This window comes from Camelus dromedarius, chromosome 15 (assembly GCF_036321535.1).
Source record: "Camelus dromedarius isolate mCamDro1 chromosome 15, mCamDro1.pat, whole genome shotgun sequence".
In the NCBI taxonomy this organism is placed as follows: Eukaryota; Metazoa; Chordata; class Mammalia; order Artiodactyla; family Camelidae; genus Camelus; species Camelus dromedarius.
In genome coordinates this window covers 19,215,150-19,236,183 of record NC_087450.1, presented here as the reverse complement: position 1 = coordinate 19,236,183, position 21,034 = coordinate 19,215,150, and the positions used below count along the sequence as shown (strand labels likewise).

At 36.0% G+C, this 21,034-nt stretch overlaps 1 protein-coding gene across 1 annotated transcript in view; it reads left to right on the top strand.

The window, feature by feature from the left end:
* The first annotated feature begins 410 nt into the window (after positions 1-410).
* The window catches only part of COMMD1 (copper metabolism domain containing 1), a 109,193-nt gene continuing 88,569 nt past the window's right edge, over positions 411-21,034 (top strand). Inside the window, exon 1 of the mRNA XM_010989777.3 lies at positions 411-610. Within this exon, the coding sequence (XP_010988079.2) occupies positions 434-610 (177 nt within the window). The 5' untranslated portion in view covers positions 411-433. The remainder of the gene's footprint in view (positions 611-21,034) is intronic.

Sequence of the window (21,034 nt, the reverse complement as noted above, 5' to 3'; positions counted from 1 at the left end):
ACATGTTATCAGGGTATAGTTAAATTTTCTTGGACAAAAGGAACACAGGTAAGAATTAGGCAAAGATCAGATTTGAGTGATGGATCGTATTCATATAATGGTTTGGCCAAGCTTGTAATGAGAAGCAGCGATCCAAAAGTTAAACTGCCACTCCATGGATGCTACTCCATCTCAAGCGATCTCCACCAAATGATCTTTCTTTTGAGTAGGGCCTAGAGTGATGAAGGAGATCTGCGGAAGCAAAGTGAGCCTTCTGGAACTGAATGGATAGATTGCTCCGCAGTGGCAACCTAAGGTTTGGGTTTTGCAAAGCTGGGAGCTACCAACACCGACCCCTGCAGGAACTCGAGCGGTTTTGCCTAGCTGTTTAGGCTCCTCTCGGCTGCCGTGGCGGGGCCGCGCTCAGCTGTTGGGGGCGTGGCCTCCGCTGACCATGGCGGGCGATCTTGAGAGCTCCAAGGCCCTGAGCGGGCTGCTGAGCGGCCTGGCCCAGGACGCTTTCCACGGGCACCCGGGCATCACCGAGGAGCTGCTGCGGAGCCAGCTCTATCCGGAGGTGCCGCCTGAGGAGTTCCGCCCCTTTTTGGCGAAGATGAGGGGGATTCTTAAGGTACCGCTCTTCCCCGCCGCCTGGGCTGCGGAGGCCAGTCTCTTCCCTGCCACCCTCAGACGCGTCCCCCTAAGAAGCTGAAATGCTTCCCTCCTCAGACATCTGCTCTAGAGGCTCCACATCACGCCCCTTCAGATCCCGGGCGCTCGCTCTGTCGCCTCTTCTCACTTTCTTAGGGCTTACCCCCAGCAGTGCTGACCGACAGCCACGGGGGAGGACTCGGGGTTTTTTTCTCCAGACACTTCTCTGTTGTTGTGTGGATAACAATTTCGCGTTCTCTGGGCGGATCTGTACGCTCAGTACTTTTTAACATTAAGACTGATCAAGCCATCAGCTTTCCCGGGTTGTAGACGTGTTTAATAGGAGTGTTAAAGTGAGCAGGATTAGCCACAGTGAACCCCTGTCAAGCAATCCACTGTATGGTAAAGAGCACGTTCCCCAGCTTGAAGTAAAGCGTGGCTCAGCCTGTAGAATAGAAATGTAATGAGAGAGCCAAACGTATAATTTTACATTTTCTAGTAGCCACATTAGAAAAGTAAAAAGAAAAAGCTGAAATAAATTTTAATGCTTTATTTAACCCAATCAATCCACAGTGTTATCTCTTCACATGTAATCAATATACAAAATGTTAATAAGATCCTTTATATAATTTTTTTTTTTACCAAGTCTTTGAAATCTGAGGTGTATTTTACACTTAAAGCACATGTCAGTTTGGACTAGGCACATTTCAAGTGCTCAATAGTCATATGTGGCTAATGGCTACCATATTGAACCACACTGGTTGAGAGGAGAACTAGTCATAGTACCGAATCTAATAATGAAGTATACTGTAGAGATAATCTGTAAAAATTATCTATTTTTGTGGGCCTTCTCTGTATTAAGAACTCTATTAGACATTTTACATTTTAATTTGTTTCTTGCAAAAAACCGTATGTGGTGGACACCCATTTTAAAACTAGGAAACATGCTCAGGGAGGCTAAATAGATAGTTATTTCACACAAATAAAGATTGTCTTAGAAATGTAAGAGGTAATATCTCATGTGATTCTAGACATTTTAAGTAGTTTTAGTTGGTATCATGAATCACTGGTGAATGCCTTCTATTTCTATCAAAGCTTACTCTTCAAGGGTTCAGAAAAGGTTTCCTAGAGAATTTGACATCTTATCTGGGTTTCTGAAGTGTTTGCTAGGCCTATGGGGGATGAGGATAAGGGATGAAGGCCAAAAAGTAAGAACAGCACTTGTATAGGCAGTGTTTTAGGATCTCTAAATATTAGGGGCTCCTTCTTCTTGGTAGGCCATATTTTGACTCTTGTTTTTTTATGAGATAGAAATTGCAGGATACTGAGAGAAGAGATTGTATTGAAAACTCTTTCCCTTATTTTCTTTAAAATACATTGCTGAATAATATTTAGATCTTACTCTCACTGCTGTCAGTCCTCTGCCTGAAGTTGGAACAGTTCAATTTTCTGAGTGGATTCTGAGTAGCATGTTTGTCTTGATATTGGAGTGGAACAGAAGATTTCCCTGTGCCTAGCAGCACTGCCCCTGTGCAGCTGATTGCTCTGAGGTACCAAGGGAGCGAGCCTTTGATTGTTTTGACTTAAGGGCTGAAACTAACGGCCCAATATGACATCTAGTTCCAGTCTTCATTTACATTATAAGCAGCTCGGAGGAATAAAACATCTAATTATTATGAAAACATAAAAAAAGCAAACATGATTTTTAAACAAAAAGGCTTTGAGCAGTGGTAGAATGTCCATCTGCAATAAAAGGGAACATACACAAATAAGCATTGGTAAAAGGATGCCAGAGTATTTGGAAACAGAGGTCTGAGTGGACTACTGTGGACAGAAAAGAGGTATTCTTTTTGGCAAATTTCTTGGAGATGCCACTTTTGTTGCTCTTGAATGAAGTGTAGAAAATTTTAGACTGAAATGAGGGGCAGCCATATAGGACATTTAGGCTAAGAAAATAGCTGGGATGGAGCAGGAAAATGTAGACAGGTTCAAGAAATGGTGAATAGTCCAATTTGATCAATTAATGTATGGCAGTACCCAATAAAAAGTGAAACAACTTTTTACTCCTTTATTCCTACTAACCTTTATTCCTAATTTTTTAGCAGGGTAGTTATTTTTTTCCCTTCAATTTAAAAATTTTAGTAAAATACACAAAACGTAAGATTTATCTTAACCATTTTAAAGTATACAGTTCATTGGTATTAAATACGTTCTTAATGTGCATTCATCACAACCATCTGTGTCTATAACTGTTGTCATCTTGTAGAACTGAAACTATATACCCATTAAATAGTAACTCCCCATAACCACCCCTTCTGCCCCCTGCCAGCCCCCAGCAACCACCATTTAACTTGCTGTCTCTATGATTTTGACTACTCTAAGTATCTCATGTAAGTGGAATCATACAGTATTTGCCTTTTTTGTGACTGGCTTATATTATTCAGCATAATGTCTTGAAGCTTCGTCCGAATTGTGGTTTATGCCAGAAATTCCTTTTTAAGGCTGAGTAATAGTCCATTCTGTATATACCACATTTTGCTTATCCATTCATCTGTCAGTGGACACTTAGGTTGTTTCCACGTTTTAGCTATTGTGAATAATGCTGCTATGAACATGGGTGTATAAATACCTCTTTGAGACCATACTTTCAGTTCTTTTGGGTATATACCCAGAAGTGGAATTGCTGGATCATATGGTAATTCTATTTGTAATTTTTTGAGGAACTGCTATCCTGTTTTCAGAAGCAGCTGTGTCATTTTACATTCCCACCAGCAGTGCACAAGGGTTCCAGTTTCTTCACATCCTTGTCAACACCTGTTATTTTATGTTTTTTTTTTTTAATAGTAGCCATACTAATGAGTATGAAGTGGGCAGGGTGTACATTTTTACATGTTAGTGACAGCAGAGGTCAAAACAGTGTTTTTCTTTTGTCTGTGGAGTCTCAACAATCTTGAATTCAATATGCAGGCTAGAAGTAAAGCAGTGAGGAAAAATACTAAAGAAAAAATGGCAGGAGTTTAAGCAGAGGATAAAATGGAGTAGTACCTCAGTTTTCATTTAGTGACCATACCTTTGAATCATATATAGAACATAAAGTTCTGTAAAGAGAGTGAAAATGAAGAGGGACAACAGTGGTAGGAGGAAAGGAAGGAAGGGATGTGTAACTCCCATCAGGGGTTAGGTAGTGGGTACACAGTTAATAGTCTCCTTAATTGCCAGCTGCCGGCATTTATTCATCCATAGGCTATATTTCAAGTTCAGGTGCCTCCTGAGCTGTAGCCCTTCCCTCTAGCCTTGACGTTGTGTGCCCAGGTGTAGTGTACTGATTGTTCACGTTTGTACTGGTCCCTGTTTTCCACTTGAAATGGAGCTTTCTTACCCTACTTGGCTGGGACACTGATTTCTCAAGCTCTGCCTGTTGGTCGTAAAAGGGCACATCTTTCATCTGCTTGCAGATGCATGAAGCCGACTGTCTGCTTGCTTCAGTTTTAGTTTTTGGTAGCTTTCAAGAAGCAGTGAAATCAGTGAATTGAAAGGGGTGTGTTTAGTTAGGGAAGTCCTATATGACATCCCATATAAATACCCTGCCATTTTGATCTAATTTCTTTGCTCTCATTTGTAATTTCAACTTCTCATATATTTGCGTTTGCATACTCTCTAATTCTTGCTTATGCTGATAACCTTGTAAGTATGCTCCTTAATTCTAGCTTATTAGAATCCTAAAGAAAGATCTTAACTATGAAGCTAGATCACATTTTGTACACTTAGGTTCTGTATTCACTACTGCCCTCTGTTGGTGATGATGTTGTATTTCCTCACTTAAATTTCATATTAGACAAACATTTTTTAATGGAGAGTAGGTTTTTAAAAATTGGTATTTTCACCATTGTGTTTAATGTCTTCATTGAAAATTAGAGCTGGCAAGAAGCTTCCATGACAGGAAGATCACCTACTAAATGGGTTATTGCTCTTCTCTAGTTAGTAGAATTTTCAGTACATCTTGGTTGTCATTTTCACATGTCCTGCAGAACCTCAAGAAGTGGTTAGCCCATGATGAACAGTAAATGCATCTTCATTAAGCAGCATGTATGAAAAAATAATTGAAATTCTGTTAGAGGTACTAATTGAAGATATTCTCCATTTACTCCACCTGACTCCCTAAAAGTTAAAATAAAAAACAATATACAGATACTTAGGCCTGTATAACAATGAAGAAAACTCAGCTTGGAGAGAGTTGGTCATTGGCCAGCAAGAGATTTCAACACATTTACACTTTATGGGACTCGGTGGCCTCTGAGAGATGAGAGGGGGCGCCCAGTGTGGTTACCACCTGACTTTCCTAGGCATCTTAATTATAAACTATGCACTGTGCTTGGGATACAGCAGTAAACATCACTGTTTAGTCCCTGCTCTGAGGGTCATGTAGTTCCTGGAGAATATAGACATTAAGCTAATGGTTACAGGTATTTTGAAAAGGTGGTCACAGAGTACTTTGTGCCAACTTAAGTAAACTATAGGAAGTTTAGAGTAGTTCCTAGCCCACTCTACAACATGAACAAAGAGAAAAAGGGGTGAGGGGGAGTCCTTCTTTTGAAATGTAGTGGACTAAAAGGAAAAGATACAAATAGTATAGAACTGACTTCTCCCGGTTGTCTATTCCTGGTCCTACGATAGAGGTTTCTCATGAACGTGGCTGACTAAAGTCATGATAATGTCTTTCCTGGATGAAGATTTGGCTGCTCTGGGACCCTATTTTAAGTTTCTTGGCTCCATCTTTGGGGCCATTTTGGCTGTCAGAGCATCATGACCAGACCAAGCTCCATCTTCTCACTGGGGTTCAGCTTACTTACTGTGCCTCTTCTCAGATCCTGACGCATGTTCTCAAGTAGTTCCGTAACAAAGGCTGTATGAGAGGTAATTTTTTTAAAGTCATAAAAAATGTCTATTGTAGTCTCACATTTAATTGCTAGTTTGGCTGAGGAGATGTTTCTAGGTTGTGAAATAATTGAGTCACAATTATTGTTTCATTGAATGTGACCTGTGTTTTTCTCTCTGGAAGCTGTTAGGATTTTCTCTTTATCCTTTATTTCATTAAATGTCAGTGATGTATGATTTTCTTTCATTTCATTATTTGGTCCACTGTGTGCCCTTTTATTCTGGAGACTTAATGACCTTTAGCTCTGGGAAAAGTTGTATTACTACTTTGATTATTTTCTTGTCTTTTTTTTCCTCTGTTCTCTTTCTAGCTTTCTGATTTCTCAAATTTGCTTTTATTTTCCGTTTCCTTGTTTCTTCTTCTACATTTTGGTAGATTTCCTCAACTTTATCTTTAACCTTTTAATTGAATTTTTCACTAGGTCACATTTTACTTTCCAAGAGTTTTCTTTTAACATGAACAATATGCTATGTTTAGCCAGTGTAGGAGAGGAACAGGTTCCTGGCTGGGTCTGAAAATTAAACTGACAAAGACAGATTAATAGGAGAAAAGTGTATACATTTATTTAATATCAACTTTATGTGACATGGGAGCCTTCATAAGGAAATGAAGACCCAAAGAAAGTTAGACATGAGTATTTTATGATGAAGAGTGGACAGTCATGGAGGAATATGATAGGTTAAGAAAATGGAGTAATTGAGTAAACTGAGGGAAATTTAGCAAGGCCTAAGGGTTCTTCTTGTAATTCCTTTGTCTTTGGAGATGAGGATTGATGCTCCATTCCTCTAGGTATAGGGAGGCACCTCTCATATGTGGGTTTTATGACCTGTTTTAGTGGGAAAGGGTGGAGGAAGGTCAGTGACCTTCCTGCCCTGCCTTTTCTCAGATTCCTTCTCCTTAAGGTATTCATTATGCCAAGGTGCCATATTTTGGGGTTACATGTCCTGAAACCCATCATCAGCAGTCTCTCTTCTTTTTTTTTAAACACAAGGGGGAGCATACAATGCATAATTCTTTGCATTTGGCTTTTAAATTTGACTGATATTTTTTTATACTACTCTTCAGATTCAGGAATTTAGTACATTTGTACTCAGCACTGGTGAGAGCTTTTTGTAGAGGCTTTTGATAAACATTATATTGCTGGCCTGTTTTGGGGTTTGATGTAAATAAAAGATGTTCAATTCTGTGGAAGGATACCCCACTTAATTTTTTAATATTCCGGTAGTTTAATGTTTTGCATACTATGGTGTGTATGGGTGTGCATTTTATTATTGGTATGTATTATTTTAAAAGCGCAATTTGGTTCTAGTTTCCAATAACCTGGAAAATTTTGTGGAAAGCGTTTATAGTAAAAACAGAGGCTTAAAAGTGCACTTGGTAACAAGTTTACTGAATGACTTGAGCTGACTGCCCATTAGTGATTTCTTTTCATTGTCAAAGAATGGTATTGAAATTTATCTTGTGGCATGTATACAGTGCCTCATTCTTGTGAAAAAGCCAGAATGCTTTTAAATATTGAGCTTTCTTCCTTCTGCAATAGAGTTTTTGGATTTATTGTATGATGTAGAAAGATTTTACTGTATATGATATTTTTTAATCTATTATTGGCCTCTCTTTACAAATGAAGAAAAACGTGTAAAGCAGTATCTTTGATACTTGAGTCAATTTAAGAATGAACTTCACCTGTATACATTTTGGACAGCAAATATTAAGTGGTAATAAATTAACTTGAGTATAAAAAATGGATGCAAAATATCTTGCTTTAAAATGTTTAGATTAGGAGACGTGAATAGGAGAGACTGAAAACATTTGACCTATTTTCAGGATTCATTTGTCTTTTTTTGTCTTAACTATAAGCCGTAATTCCCTTTTTCTACTTTAGGTGGCAGTAGCATACTGGCTTGCTAATACACTGATAAAATATGCTGGAAGCAACATAATGTTTAAAATATTCTTTCTCTTGAATGTTCTAGTTCAGAAAACAAGGTTGGCTGCTCAGCAATAAGAATTTATTATCCAAAAAGAAGTCTAAATATTTGGTTTGATATTTTGAATTTAGAAATACAATTTTCTGGAAAATTTAAAGCTCTATAAACAGATTTCTTTTGCTATAGAGCTCTAGTTTTTGTGTAACTAAATTTTGCTAATTTCATTGATCATTTTTGAGAATTTAGTTAACTTATACATTCCTCCTTCTCTGAAAGATTGGCAAACAACTATTTTATAAGATGTTACTTTTTTATATCTTTGGACATCACATGATAAAGCAGCAACTGCAGATTATCAGCTAGAGTTTGCAGAATATTTTAGTAGGCTCAAATGACCTGTAATGAGGTGTTCTGTAAGTTTCTTTCTTTCTTTCTTTCTTAGTTTCGAGCAAAATCCATATTAATTGAAGATCTATTTTTGACTCTCCTTTTCTCAAAGCAACTATTTCTAGGTCTAGAAAATTAACTTGGGTTGAAGGAGTTCCTGGGTGGGAAGATTTTAAAGAAAATTTCTATCTTTGATTGATATGAAATACAGTTGGTCATGCTTATTCACAGCTTCCACATCTGAAGATACAGAGGGAAGCTATACTATGTCATTTCATATAAGATATTTGAGCATCTGTGATTTTGGTGTCCCTGTGGACACTGAGAGACAGCTGTATTTACGGAGTCCCTAATATGCTATACAAAGGTGAATGTCACAGTCTGTGTCTCAAAGAATCCTGTACTGTATGGTAAATGCCATAAGAAAGATTTAAATGATGTGTTCTGCTGGAGTGGATCCTTATTTATAATTCTTATAGATTACAGAAATACGAAAAGTCAAAGTTTTTTCGTCCTAATAAAAAAACCCTGTACTTTTTGGCTTTGTTGTAACTTAGAATGTAATTTTTATAAATTTTAACTTCCATTATGGTTCATCTTTAATAAAAATTTATGTTTCTCAACCTAAATGTCCATCAATAGATGACTGGATAAAGAAGTTGTGGTATGTTTATACAATGAACTACCACTCAGGCATAAAAAAGAATAAAATAATGCCAGTTGCAGCAACTTGGATGGACCTGGAGAATGTCATTCTAAGTAAGCCAGAAAGAGAAAGAAAAATACCATATGATATCACTTATATGTGGAATCTAAATAAAAAAAAAAAAGGCAAATGAACTTATTTACAAAACAAAAACAGACTCACAGACATAGAAAACAAACTAATGGTTACCAAGGGGGTGAAGGGAGTGGGAAAGGATAAATTGGGAGTTCGAGATTTGCAGATACTAAGTACTATATATAAAATAAACAACAAATTTATACTATATAGCACAGGGAACTATATTCAATATCTTGTAACCTATAATGAAAAAGATTATGAAATTGAATATATGTATGTATATGTATGATTGAACTATTATGCTATACACCAGAAATTGACACAATATTGTAAATTGACTATACTTCAATTTAAAAAAAACTTAAAAATATATAAAGATTTATGTTTCAACTAGTTCCTTTTTTAAAAAGTCATATACTAAGTTGTAGAAATTTTGGTATGGGTTGTGTTATGTGTGCTTTATATATGATTGAATTTGATATCTTTATATGCCAGTATGGGATTATCTCTCGAAAGATATTCTTTGTCATGACATCTGGTCTCTTCCACAATTTTCTGGAGACCTATTTCTAAACAAAGAAACTACCTTAAATTTCCATTATGTTTTTCGGGAATATGTTTCTTAAGAAATAAATCATTTGCAAATCATTTATAACTTATTTAAAAAGTGTTTGTTATTTAAAAAGTGTTTGTTTATTCAAATGAACATTTATTGAGTACCTGCTATATGCCGGGGCCTATACCTGGGACTGGAAATATCATTGAAGCAAACTGACAATTTTCCTGCCTCCTGGACCTTACATTCAAGGGGGACTGGGTTATCTTGACAGTAAACAAGAATATGTGCATAAAGGAATGATGGCAGAAAATGTATTCGTTTTTTTACATATTTCCTTCCCTTCAGCTCTAATAATCTTTTCTGATCCCTTAAAATCAATGACAGACATTTTCCTAGGATAATGAATGTTAAATTATTAGTATCTTTGATTTTATTAAAAGAAAACCACTAGATTTTACTTATAATCAAGTAACAAGATGTTAACATATTAATTTTATATAAATTTGATGTTTAGGACAGAATCTCCTAGTATATTTTTTTACCATCCAGGTTTTCTTGGTATATAATAAATTTCTTGGTGTAGAGATTTACAGTGACTTAATTTTTCTATTGAGGATTCCACACTGAGGATTCTACTTCTACATATATATCATACATCAGATTTACTTTTCTTTAGATTCCCTTTATCTGTTCCTATCGTCAGTGAGTCTTTATATCTTTTATGGCTTTTCAGCTAATTTCCTAGAAGAAACACTTACATTTTATTTTTAAAAACTTGTTATATTGAATGTAACATACATGCAGAGAAGTGCACAGCTAACACGTGTGCAGGTTAATGAATTTTCACAAAGTGAACATACCCATTTAACCAGTGCCCTGAACAAGAAACCAAACACTGCCACTCCAGAGCCCTCCTTATGCTCTCTTCTGATCACTAGGCTCCTCCCTCCAAGGGAACCACTTTCCTAACTTCTAATACCATAGTTTAGTTTTTCCTGTTTGCGAACTTTGTTTATAAATGGTCTCTACAGTACATACTCTTGTGTCTGGCTTTTTTCACTCGATATAATTTATGAGGTCCAGTATTGCATATAGTTGTAGATCATTCTTACTGCTGTAGAGCAGGGTCAGCTGCATGCCCCACAGGCTTAATCTGGCCCTCTACCCTATTTTTGTACGGCAAGTGAACTAAGAATAGTTTCTATTTATAAATGGTTTTAAAAAAAGAATTTTTTTGTGACGCATAAAAATTACATGAAATTCAAATTTCACTGTCCACGGTAAAGTATATGTTTGCTTTCACTCTATAAGAGTAGAGTTAAGCAGTTGCAACAGGGATTATTGCCAAAGCCTAAAATATTTACCGTCTGCCCTTTACAGGAAAAATTTGCCAACTCCTGCTGAATACACCAGTGTTAGAATGTATCACAATGTGCTTATCCATTCTACTGTTGGTGAAGATTTGAGAAGTTTCCAGTTTTTGCCTTATTATGGATAGAGTATACATTTTATCCTTAAAATGTAACCATTATTTTTATTTTCTCATTACGTCTCTTCCATAGACAGAGAATCCTTCTTATTTATTTCAGATTTTATTTTATTATGGTAAGAAAACAAAATTTTAAGTATACAGTATAATGTTGCTGACTCTTAAGTACAATGTTGTATAGCAGATCTCTAGAGCTTATTCATCTTGCTTAACTCAAACTTTATACCTGTTGATTCTTAACTCTGTTTCCCCTTCCCCCAGCCCCTGGCACCACCTTTCCATTCTTTGATTCGGCTATGAGTTTGACTGTTTTAGATTCCTCATATAAGTGGAATCACACAATATTTGTCTTTCATTGACTGGCTTATTTCACTTAACATCCTGAAGTTTCATCCATGTTGTTGTATATTGCCATATTTCTTTCTTTTTTAAGGCTGAACAATGTAATAAGGTTGTATGAGAATCATTTTTGATCTCAGAAAAGTTGACTTTATACGTTTTTATATGGTTTCATTGGGCTCTGTTTTGTCCTGACAAATAGATTGGAGGAAGGAAGCTGTTCCCTGAGTTGTCTTTCTTTTAAGAGCCTTTATAACTGAGATGTTCCACTTTGAAGCTGAGAACGATTTATTCTTCTCAAGTATTATAACCCTGTTATCTCTCATCATACATTTTACAGCCTATCCAATAGTTCTTTAATGGCCTTATTAACTAGTACAGCTGGTGCAGTATTTTTCTTTATCTTTTCTCTCATTCTTATTTTCCCTTTATTATTAAGTCATTTATATTTCCACAGGATCAGGACTTTGTCTCCTATTGCAGACCTGTGAACTTCAGCTGGTACTGGGGCTCTCATTATAAAAGATGACCTCTAAGCACTTCTGTTTCTTGAACAGTATATTTTTTTTTTACATAAATATTAATTTAGGCGCTCGAATTGGATACTGCTCTAATCATGTGCTCTTTCCCAAGAGAAGGCTTTATGGTCTGTCAGGAGGAAGGGAAGAATGTTTTTTTTTTGTTTGTTTGTTTGGTTTTTTTTACTTTGTAATTGCTTCTGGAGACTTTCCCACACTTACATCCCTGAGCTGGCCACAAAATGTTCTTTTAGAAAAGGCTAAATTCTTTCTTCATGAAGTTAAAGGCTAATGTGTTGCTTGGAGTGTTTAATAGGGGGAAACTTTTATTGTACTTTATCATGGATTTTTTTTTTTCCCCTTGCTGACAGAGATAGAAGTCCTACCCAAACTGGAAGGACATAGAAGATAAATAAGTTACTGTGTAGAAGTAACTTGGCAGAATGAAGAGCAGTTAGTAACCGTGAGCTTCTACTGCAGAGTGTACTTTGGAAGCATCCTGAACAGTAGGTGCTCTCCTTGTGGCATAAATGGCCGCTTAACAACAGATCCAAATCACTGTTTGATTCTCCCAAGAATAGAGGGGATCCTAAGCCTGAAAGATTTTTACTGGAGAAAATTCTGGGTTTACTCAGAGCTATATTTTCTCTTTAATTATAATGCTTGAAATACGTACTTGTAATCATTTAAAATGTGTTAAATTCTTGAGTTTTGCCATTTACAGAAGTATTGAAGTGTCTGTAAATACATTCTGTTGGTCATTGTTTCTGAGAATTAAATCAATCCAGCCTTATTTTGTGGGGGAGGGATGATTGATGAGTTTGCTTTACCTTTCTTTACCTCCCTGTTTTGCATGAATTTTTTTCATCTTGATCTCTAGGAAGATCTCAAGTCCAAAACTGGCATTGCTACTAGTTCCTTTATTTCTTTTATTGATTTACTATGTTTTCTTCATTATGTAGATGCAAACTGGAAAATTAGTTTTTTTGAACCCTTATTTAACTTAATGATTTTTTTTCTTATGATGTGTTCTGCATAGTGTTTTGGACTTGAGTATTATACTTGTTATCATTTTACTATATAATAGACTGCACAAGAAATGTAGAAGGTAGTGATTTGGTTTGTAGTCTTTTTAATACAAAAAATGAACAGGTCTTGATTTATAATGCTTCATATTATGGCATTAGAAAACTTGGTGATTTTTGGTGTTTAACAATGACATGGGCTTATTTTTTGGAGGAATCTGGGCCAATGCAGGAAGTATTCTATAGACTTGCTCTGAAGACAGAATCTTAAATTCTTAGTCTGGTTTTTTAGGTTCTGTTTCCCTCCTATTTTTATGGCTTTGTGGCTATTTTATTATCTTATAAAAGTTTGTGAGGTTTTTTTTCCCTTTTTTGCTATTTTATGCAACTTGAATTTGATTAAAATAAGCAAATGTGGAGTAATTCCAGAGATACTGTAAGTTGTAATTACTTTAAAAGGCCCTATATAGACATCTGGCCAAAGATTGTATATTACCTGGGAGAAGGTTAAGATGGGTGTAGACATCTGTTTGGAGGAAGATGATTAAGAATCAAATTCATATATGAAAATATATGTATGTATATGCGTGACTTGGGACATTGTGCTGTACACCAGAAATTGACACACTGTAACTGTACTTCAATAAAAAAATTTTTTTAAAAAAGAATCAAATTAATAGAATCACTCGACTTTGCATGATTTCTGAATTAGCATCGAAATTTGTTCTGGAGTGACTAAAATTGTAGATCTTTTTGTTGAATAATGGTGTAATTTAATCTAATCCTAACGTAATGTTCTGTAATTAGACCTGGGTAATATGGAAAGCAGCAGATTGCATTCAGGATATCTAGTCTCAAGATAACTTTGCTGAAGCCGATACTAGGCTGTTCTTTCAGGCGATCAGAATATTAGGATTTTAAAGCTGGTTTGATTAGTGGATTTGGAAACAGAAAATACCACTTTTTATAGAATATCTGTCAAAATTCTTTCATTGTTAAGTTGTAAACCCTTTTAATGCTCCATCAGGTTACGCATAGTCATTTTCTTCTGAATGATAGATGATGCAGATTTGGAGTATTCATTGTAATCAGGTGATGAAACAAGTATGCAGTCTTTCATTCATTCTATATTCATTAAATTGTGTGCAAAGTATTGTGCTAAGTATTGAGGAGGATATGAAATGTAGAAGAGCCTGTAGTTTACTGGTTTAAAACACCTGACCCACAACACATTTGTCAATAAGGCTTCATTTTCATCAGTAAAGTTGCTTGGAAGGATCAAAATTAATCAGTTTGAATTTCACAACATTTTGTTGCTACTTACCTAGGTCAGACTTTCAGTAAACAACAAAATGATCATATGAGTGCTGCAGAAGGAAGCAAAGTAACAGGTGTGATCCAAAAGATGGGAGATGGATCTGAATTATAAGGTTGATTTTTCCACAGGACAAAATACTGAATTTTGATTCCCATCGTATATTACCTTTTCCTTTTATTTTCTATCCTATTGTGAATTTGTATTCATTGATAGTAAATTCACTTCAAAAATTAATGGGTATGAATCTGGGAGTCATGGTCCTAAGGCATTGGTTTGGGTTAGGTTCTAATTGGGGCAAGCCATTAGAATTGCTTTTGGTTTCCACTATGTCTTAGCCTGCTTTGGCTGCCATAACAAAATACCACAAACTGGGAGACTTAAGCAGCTGAAATTTATTTCTCAGAGTTCTGGAACCTGAGAAGTCTAAGATCAAGTGCCAGCAAGGTAGGTTTCATTCTGAGTCCTTTTTTCTTGACTTGTAAGCCTTCTCACTGTGTGCTCACATAACCTCTTCTTTGGCACTAGTTCCGTTATGAGGGCCCCACTTAATTACCACACAAAGGCTCCACCTCCAAATACTATCACATTGGAGATTAGGGCTTCAACATTTGAAATGGGGGAATGGGTTGGGGCACAAACTGTTAGTCATGTTTGAAGAGGAAATTAATCTTTATGCTTACTTTTAGTTTTTATATAAATGTCTTCTTGAGGAATTAATAACCATCAGAATCTTTAATCTTTTTAAATGAATTTGACATTTTCAGATTCACATAGTCAAACCTGTGGAATGCTCTCATTCTGAAGTCTACTAAATCAAGTTGTTTTTTGCACAGGGAGAGCAAGCAGTAAATAGAATAGGAACTGAACATGTATTTAAGCTGTGGTACAGGCTTGTTCCTAACTTTTGACTTTGCCAAAGAAGTAGGTAACAGTCTGCTCCTGGGAAACAGTTCTGTCTCCTCCCCATAAAAAACAAAACCAGACTAATAATTTTCTTTTGACCATGTATGTCTCCTGATATGAAAACATGCATTTAATTTTCTTTATAATAACCAAGATCTTTGAAACTCATAGCCTTTTAAAAAATGTAAATAGGCTTAATTTTTAGAGCAGTTTTAAGATCACAGTAAAACTGAGCAGAAAGTACATAGAGTTCTCATTACTTCCTGTTTCCATACACAAAGTCCTCCCCCATTCTCAGCACCTCCTGCAGAATGGTACATTTATTATGATAGGTGAACCTACACTGACACATCATTATCACCCAGACACCATAATTTACATTAGGACTCACCTGTTCATCTCTCCCTCCACTTCTCCTTGGCAACCATGGTTTTGTCTCCATGGTTTTATCTTTTGTAGAATGTCATATAATTGGAATCATAGACAATGTAACCTTTCCAGATTGATTTCTTTCACTTAGTAATATGCATTTAAGTTTCCTCCATGTCTTTTCATGGCTTCATAGCTCATTTCTTTTTAGTATTGAATTATATTCCATTGTCTAGATGTGCCACAGTTCATCCATTCACCTGCTGAAGGACATCTTGGTTGCTTCCAAGTTTTGGCAGTTGTGAATAAAACTGCTGTAAATATCTGTGTGCAGTTTTCTGTGAGGACATAAATTTTCAGCTCATTTGGGTAAATACCAAGGAGTGCAATTGCTGCATCGTATAGTTAAGAGTATGTATGGTTTTGTAAGAAACAGCCAAACTGTCTTCCAAAGAGTCTGTAGCACTTTGCATTCCTACCAGCAATGACTGAGATTTCACATTCCTTCACATCCTTGCCAGCATTTGGTGTGTCAGTGTTTTGGATTTTGTCCATTCTAATAGGTGTATTGCTGTTACGTTTTGATCTGGTGGTTTATTTCTGAAAATCCTAGAGACTGCTTGATTGTGTGAGAGTGTCATTAAATTTCTTTCATGACATTGACACTGTATTTACCCAGAATAGAATCTAATTGCAAGTGCCAAATAGTCTTGAGTTGTGTATACATGTTTATATTAAATGCTTTAATATATATTTATACTGTGACTACACCTAGAATCAGAAATCATATATGCATATAAAGAAGAGCTAGAAGGGAAATTTAAAAAGTGATTTGTTGGCCTGTCTTTTGTTTTCATTAAGAATTATAACATTTGTGATGAAGTAAAGGAAAGCTTGAATAGTTTACCTTTTAGGATGTGTTTAAATATTTAATATTTGAGTTGATTTTAGTTGTAATCCAGGCCATTTGTTAAGTCTTTGTGACATTTGTTTTTGTTATATACACATTTATAAACTCTTTTCCTAAACTTGGTCGCCCCCTCCTCCTTTTTTATTTTTTTACTGTATGTTTGATTATATTCCAGAAATATCACAAATTGAGAAGAAGTGAAACGTGGACTACCATGGATTTTAATGACTTTGTATGTTCAAAACATTAGTGATGCTGAAAATACCTAAAATACTATCCCCATGGGTGAACTACATAAAACAGTGTGATTATATAACTAACACAATTGACAACAATTTCTTAATATTTCAGTGTTTCCCTAATTGCCCCCAGATACGTCTTTTATTGCTGGTTTATTCAAACCAGAATCTGATCATAGACCACACATTACATTTGGTTGTTGTATCTGGAAGGACATTTAGAAGTAGAGATGAGGTTGAAGGAGCCATTTTTGGATTTTAGTAGTGAATTAGGACATAGATTCCCTGCAGAGATTGAAGGGTAGGAAGGAGGATTTGGAGTGTGGAGAGATTAGAAAGGATTTGAAGTAAGTATAGTTAGAGGTGAAAAAATAGATGCTAGGTAGCTTTGGTGGATCGGAAACCCTAACAACAGAAGGATTGAGAGTCAGCAGTGGATATCACCTTAGTCAAAGGATGAAAGTTAGCATCATCAATAGACAAATTGACATCTCTGTCTCACATATAATATTTCTGTCCCCCAAAATGTATAAACCTACTCTAATGAATGATCCTGCTAAACAACTGACCTAGACTCTTCAAAAAGTCAGGAGAGACAGGATCATTGGGGGTCATCTTGGAGACTGGCTGCTATAAGGAAGAACAAGTTTTCTAGGTAAAGAAAACCATTTATTGGAACATTCAAGCGAGGATCCTAGTGGGCTTGAATATAAGCAGTATGGAGTTTAGAAAAGATCAAGATTGGGAGTCATCATGATAACGATGATGATAGTACTGTTAAAATGTAATTTTTCCAAAAAAGTCAAATTGTGACTCCTACAAAATGAACACACGTTAAAGAATTAATTTTACTCATATGAGGCAACCAGGCAGATATAAGCCACTCAAAGGAAAAATCAAAACAGCACAGATTTTTGTGGTGTAAAGGAATTACATGAATTGTAAATTGAGACTAGACAAGATTGGTGTTTCCCCACTCCCCGCCTCCAAGATAGTAATTAAATTACTATTTGACAGGACATAATTTACATATCTATTAGTAATCTACCACTTTCTTGCTAAATAGCACAAAGACACTTAATTGGACTAGAATCTGATAGCCTGGAAAAGTGTGCAATAGAGGATACATAGGATATCTTGTACTGAGTTTCTCATTTAATCCTCACTACAGTCCAGTGGGGAAGATATTCTTATCTCCATATAAGAAATGACAAGTTGAGTCTTAGAGTAGATAAATAACTTGCCCAAGATCTTCTTAGGGAAGTGGAAAGTGTTAGTACTGAACACAGGTTATTTTGACTCTTTAGTCTGTAGTTTTAATCACTCATAACAGGTAGAAAAATGGTATTGTGTAGATAAAGAGGAGGAAACCACTAATTTCCTGAGCTGTGTTCTAAAGGAGTTGGAGAAGAGTTGGGGGTTGTAGAGGATATCACAACCAGAGGAAGCATCTTGAGCCACAGCTTGGAGATGTAAAAGATCATGGGATATTTGGGAAACAGTAAGTACAAGAAGATGTCATCAACTGCCATCTTCCTACTTAAAAGAAGAAACCATTCTGTTGGTTACTGAACATGAGGTTTGGAGGTCACTTAGCACCATTCTAGTGAATTCGTGCATTTTAGGAGACTGTTTGTTAGTAGAAGTAATAGGATTTCAGAGGCAGAAGGACTTTAGTTGAAAATCCCAGTATTACAGTTTACTAATTGGATAAAGTTGGGTGAGGTGCTTAATCTTTCTGAGCCTCAATTTCTTTATATGCAGATTAAGAAAAATAATTTGTAATTCAGCAATATATCTAATATATGTGATAATATATGTAAAACTCCTAAATAATGCTTGGCATATGATATGTATTTAATAATTATATCTATTATATTAAAGTCCCACTATGTGGTAAAGTGTTAATTCTCTTTATCCTCAGGAAAGTAATTTACTTCAAGGATCTGTGTTTAGATCCACTGGATACGGAATATATTACAAGGGTTCTCAACAGCCAAAAGAAAAGGCCCGTTGTAGAGTTAGTGTTTTTTAAGTTAAACAAATATTTGCAAAATTTGCAAGTAAGAGTTCCCTCATTATGAAGTTAGGTTTTACTTTTTTTGTCTTTGAGAGCCATGTCCATCTGCAGTGGAATACACTTTATCTACAGTGATAACAATCCTGTAAGAAACTGAGTCATATGTAGCTTTTTTTTTTTTTTCAGTATCCTAAAGAACTAATTAAAAATTTCAGTTTTGGAAAAGGAATTTGTCAGATATTGGCTTTTTCAGGGACACCACCTTATCTATACAATCATGACCACATGTTATTAAAATTCCAGGTGAATGCTATTGGAGTTCAAGAAAAATAGGAGTTCTCCAATATAAGGAAGCCATCCAACTCCCAGGACAGTCTTCTTTGTATGGCAGAATTTTGAGAGTTACCAGGATTCAGCATTGATACTCTTTGAACGTTTCTCTTTTGTTCTGGCATCCAGAACTGGTCAGTCTCTTAGAGGTAGACTTCTCAGAGTCTGCTGGATAAACCAGAAGGGTTTTTGTTTCTGTTTCTGTTTTTGTTTTTGTTTTTGGTCATCTTATGCTTGAGCTCACCTGTATATTGACCAAAATATTTGTATCCATTGTTCAAGACACTTCTTTCTAAGATTACCTGCAAAATTAAGATAATAATTGGATGGTTGCTTCAACTGGAACAAAGGGAGTTGAGGGGGTATGTGTCTTTAGGGTTCTTTGGAGAAGGACCAAGTTTCAGGTATGCTAAGGCTTAACATGTTATGGATTGAAATTTTCAGTTAAGAGAGAAGGCTAAGGATATGCAACTGAGAAGTGAACAAAGTGGACAATGAAGGGCTAGGGTAGTGTAGCATTCACTGATTTGTCAGTTAGGCTTTATGATTAGTGAAGGGCCCACTAAAGTGAAATACTACTCTCTAGAGTGTTCATAGTTTTAAGTGTTGAGGTTATTGGTATTGACTAGACTGTATTAAGAATATCTTCCCCGTTTCCTTGCTTGATGTTGCTGAGAGGAAAACTTTTCCAACTTGGATGCAGTGGTTGTGCCTGCAGATTAGGTGATAACAGACAGATTAAGAGGAGAAAAAACAAAGTTTATTTAGGCTTTCATGGTATATATGAGGGAGTGCTCAATAGCCAGAGATAAAAAGTTTGTATACCAAACTTAACAAAGGTGGTGGTAGTTGTGTTTAGAGCTTCAGTGGGAAGGTATGGAAGGTTCCATTGGGCTTTCTGACGCTAAGACATAGGCCATCTGTCTTCATGGCAGCTGAATTCTCAGGAAACTTCTTTAGAGGGGGGAATTAAAGGCAGCTATGTTTTTGGAGACTCTGCTTTAGTCAGTAAGGAAAGTTTAGATAAGATTTCTTTCTATATCTTAATTCAAATGTTTTCACTTTAATATAATCTTTACATCAACTCTGAGGGTCAGAGTGGGTCCTCACATTTCCTCCATCTGAAACTTTCCTAGAAGCTTCACTTGCACACACACACACACACACACACACACAAAAGCAAGAGGAACATAAATTAGAATGTAGAAACAAAGAAAGATTTTTTTCTTCCGTTAAATTTTTAATGTTTGGAGTAGACTATAAACACATTTTTTGAGTCCAGAGGGCCGCCAGTTGAGAACATTTCTAGATGTTTTTCAGCATCATTTTTAGTTAGTGGAGTGAGACATCAGCGTCTGGTTATTTACTAGAGCAGAGCATGGAAGGTACAGGTATTTGGTGAACCTCCTGAATGGTCCAAACTTGAAGTAGTAAGTAGTTTTAAGTTTATAGAAAGTTGTCCAGCTTTAGTTTGCAGGGCATTGGGACAAGACAAACTAGAGTCTCAGTAAGGATCTGGGTAGTCAGTTTTTAGTTGTCAGTGATACTAAGTCAGGAGAGTGAGAGAAAAAAATGGGAACACGATGGCAGGATCCAGCTTACATGGAAGTGAAAAATAGCTCAAAGACAATGAACAGAAATAGAATCTAATAACCCATAAGAGTGGGTTTTCGTTTTCTACTGAAAAAAATATTTCTCTCTCCAGTTATAAAATTTCTCTCTATAATCACCCTCATTTTGATCAATGATATCAAAGTAAGATTATCCTTGTTTATAAAATAAGTCATCTCTTTAAATTTGGCCTAATTATTTACATAAATGCAGCAAGGTTGATAATTGACCACATAGACCTTTTAAAATTTGCTTTGCTGGGACTTTTATAAGGGATCTCAAATTGGACTTAAAACTCTCTTGAGGCCAGAAAGCCAAGCCAAGAACTCACCACAGGACTTCATCTGCAGTAATCTATAGATTTGGGTATATTCTTCTCTTCTTGTGGTCCCCAAAATATCTTAAAGCTCCTGAGCTTGCCACTAGTGACCTTCCTAAGTCACCTATAAGGCTGGTAACACTGTAAGTTAGATACCAGGCTGGTGTTTCAAGAGGGCTTTGTAAACATTGGCTCTATAAATCAACCATGGTTCCTTAAAACTGTCTGGTCATATTTAATTCAATGGTCATCATTCTCAAATGTGGCATTTCTGTCCAAGTCTTGGTTAATATAACCAGTGTTTCCAATTGTGTCCTGTTACAGGGAGAACAAATTCTTACTGAACTTATGAAAATGTTATGGCTGTGAAAATAAGAATATGCAGTAAGAGTTCCCGAAACTAGTGGAATCAGGCAGGGA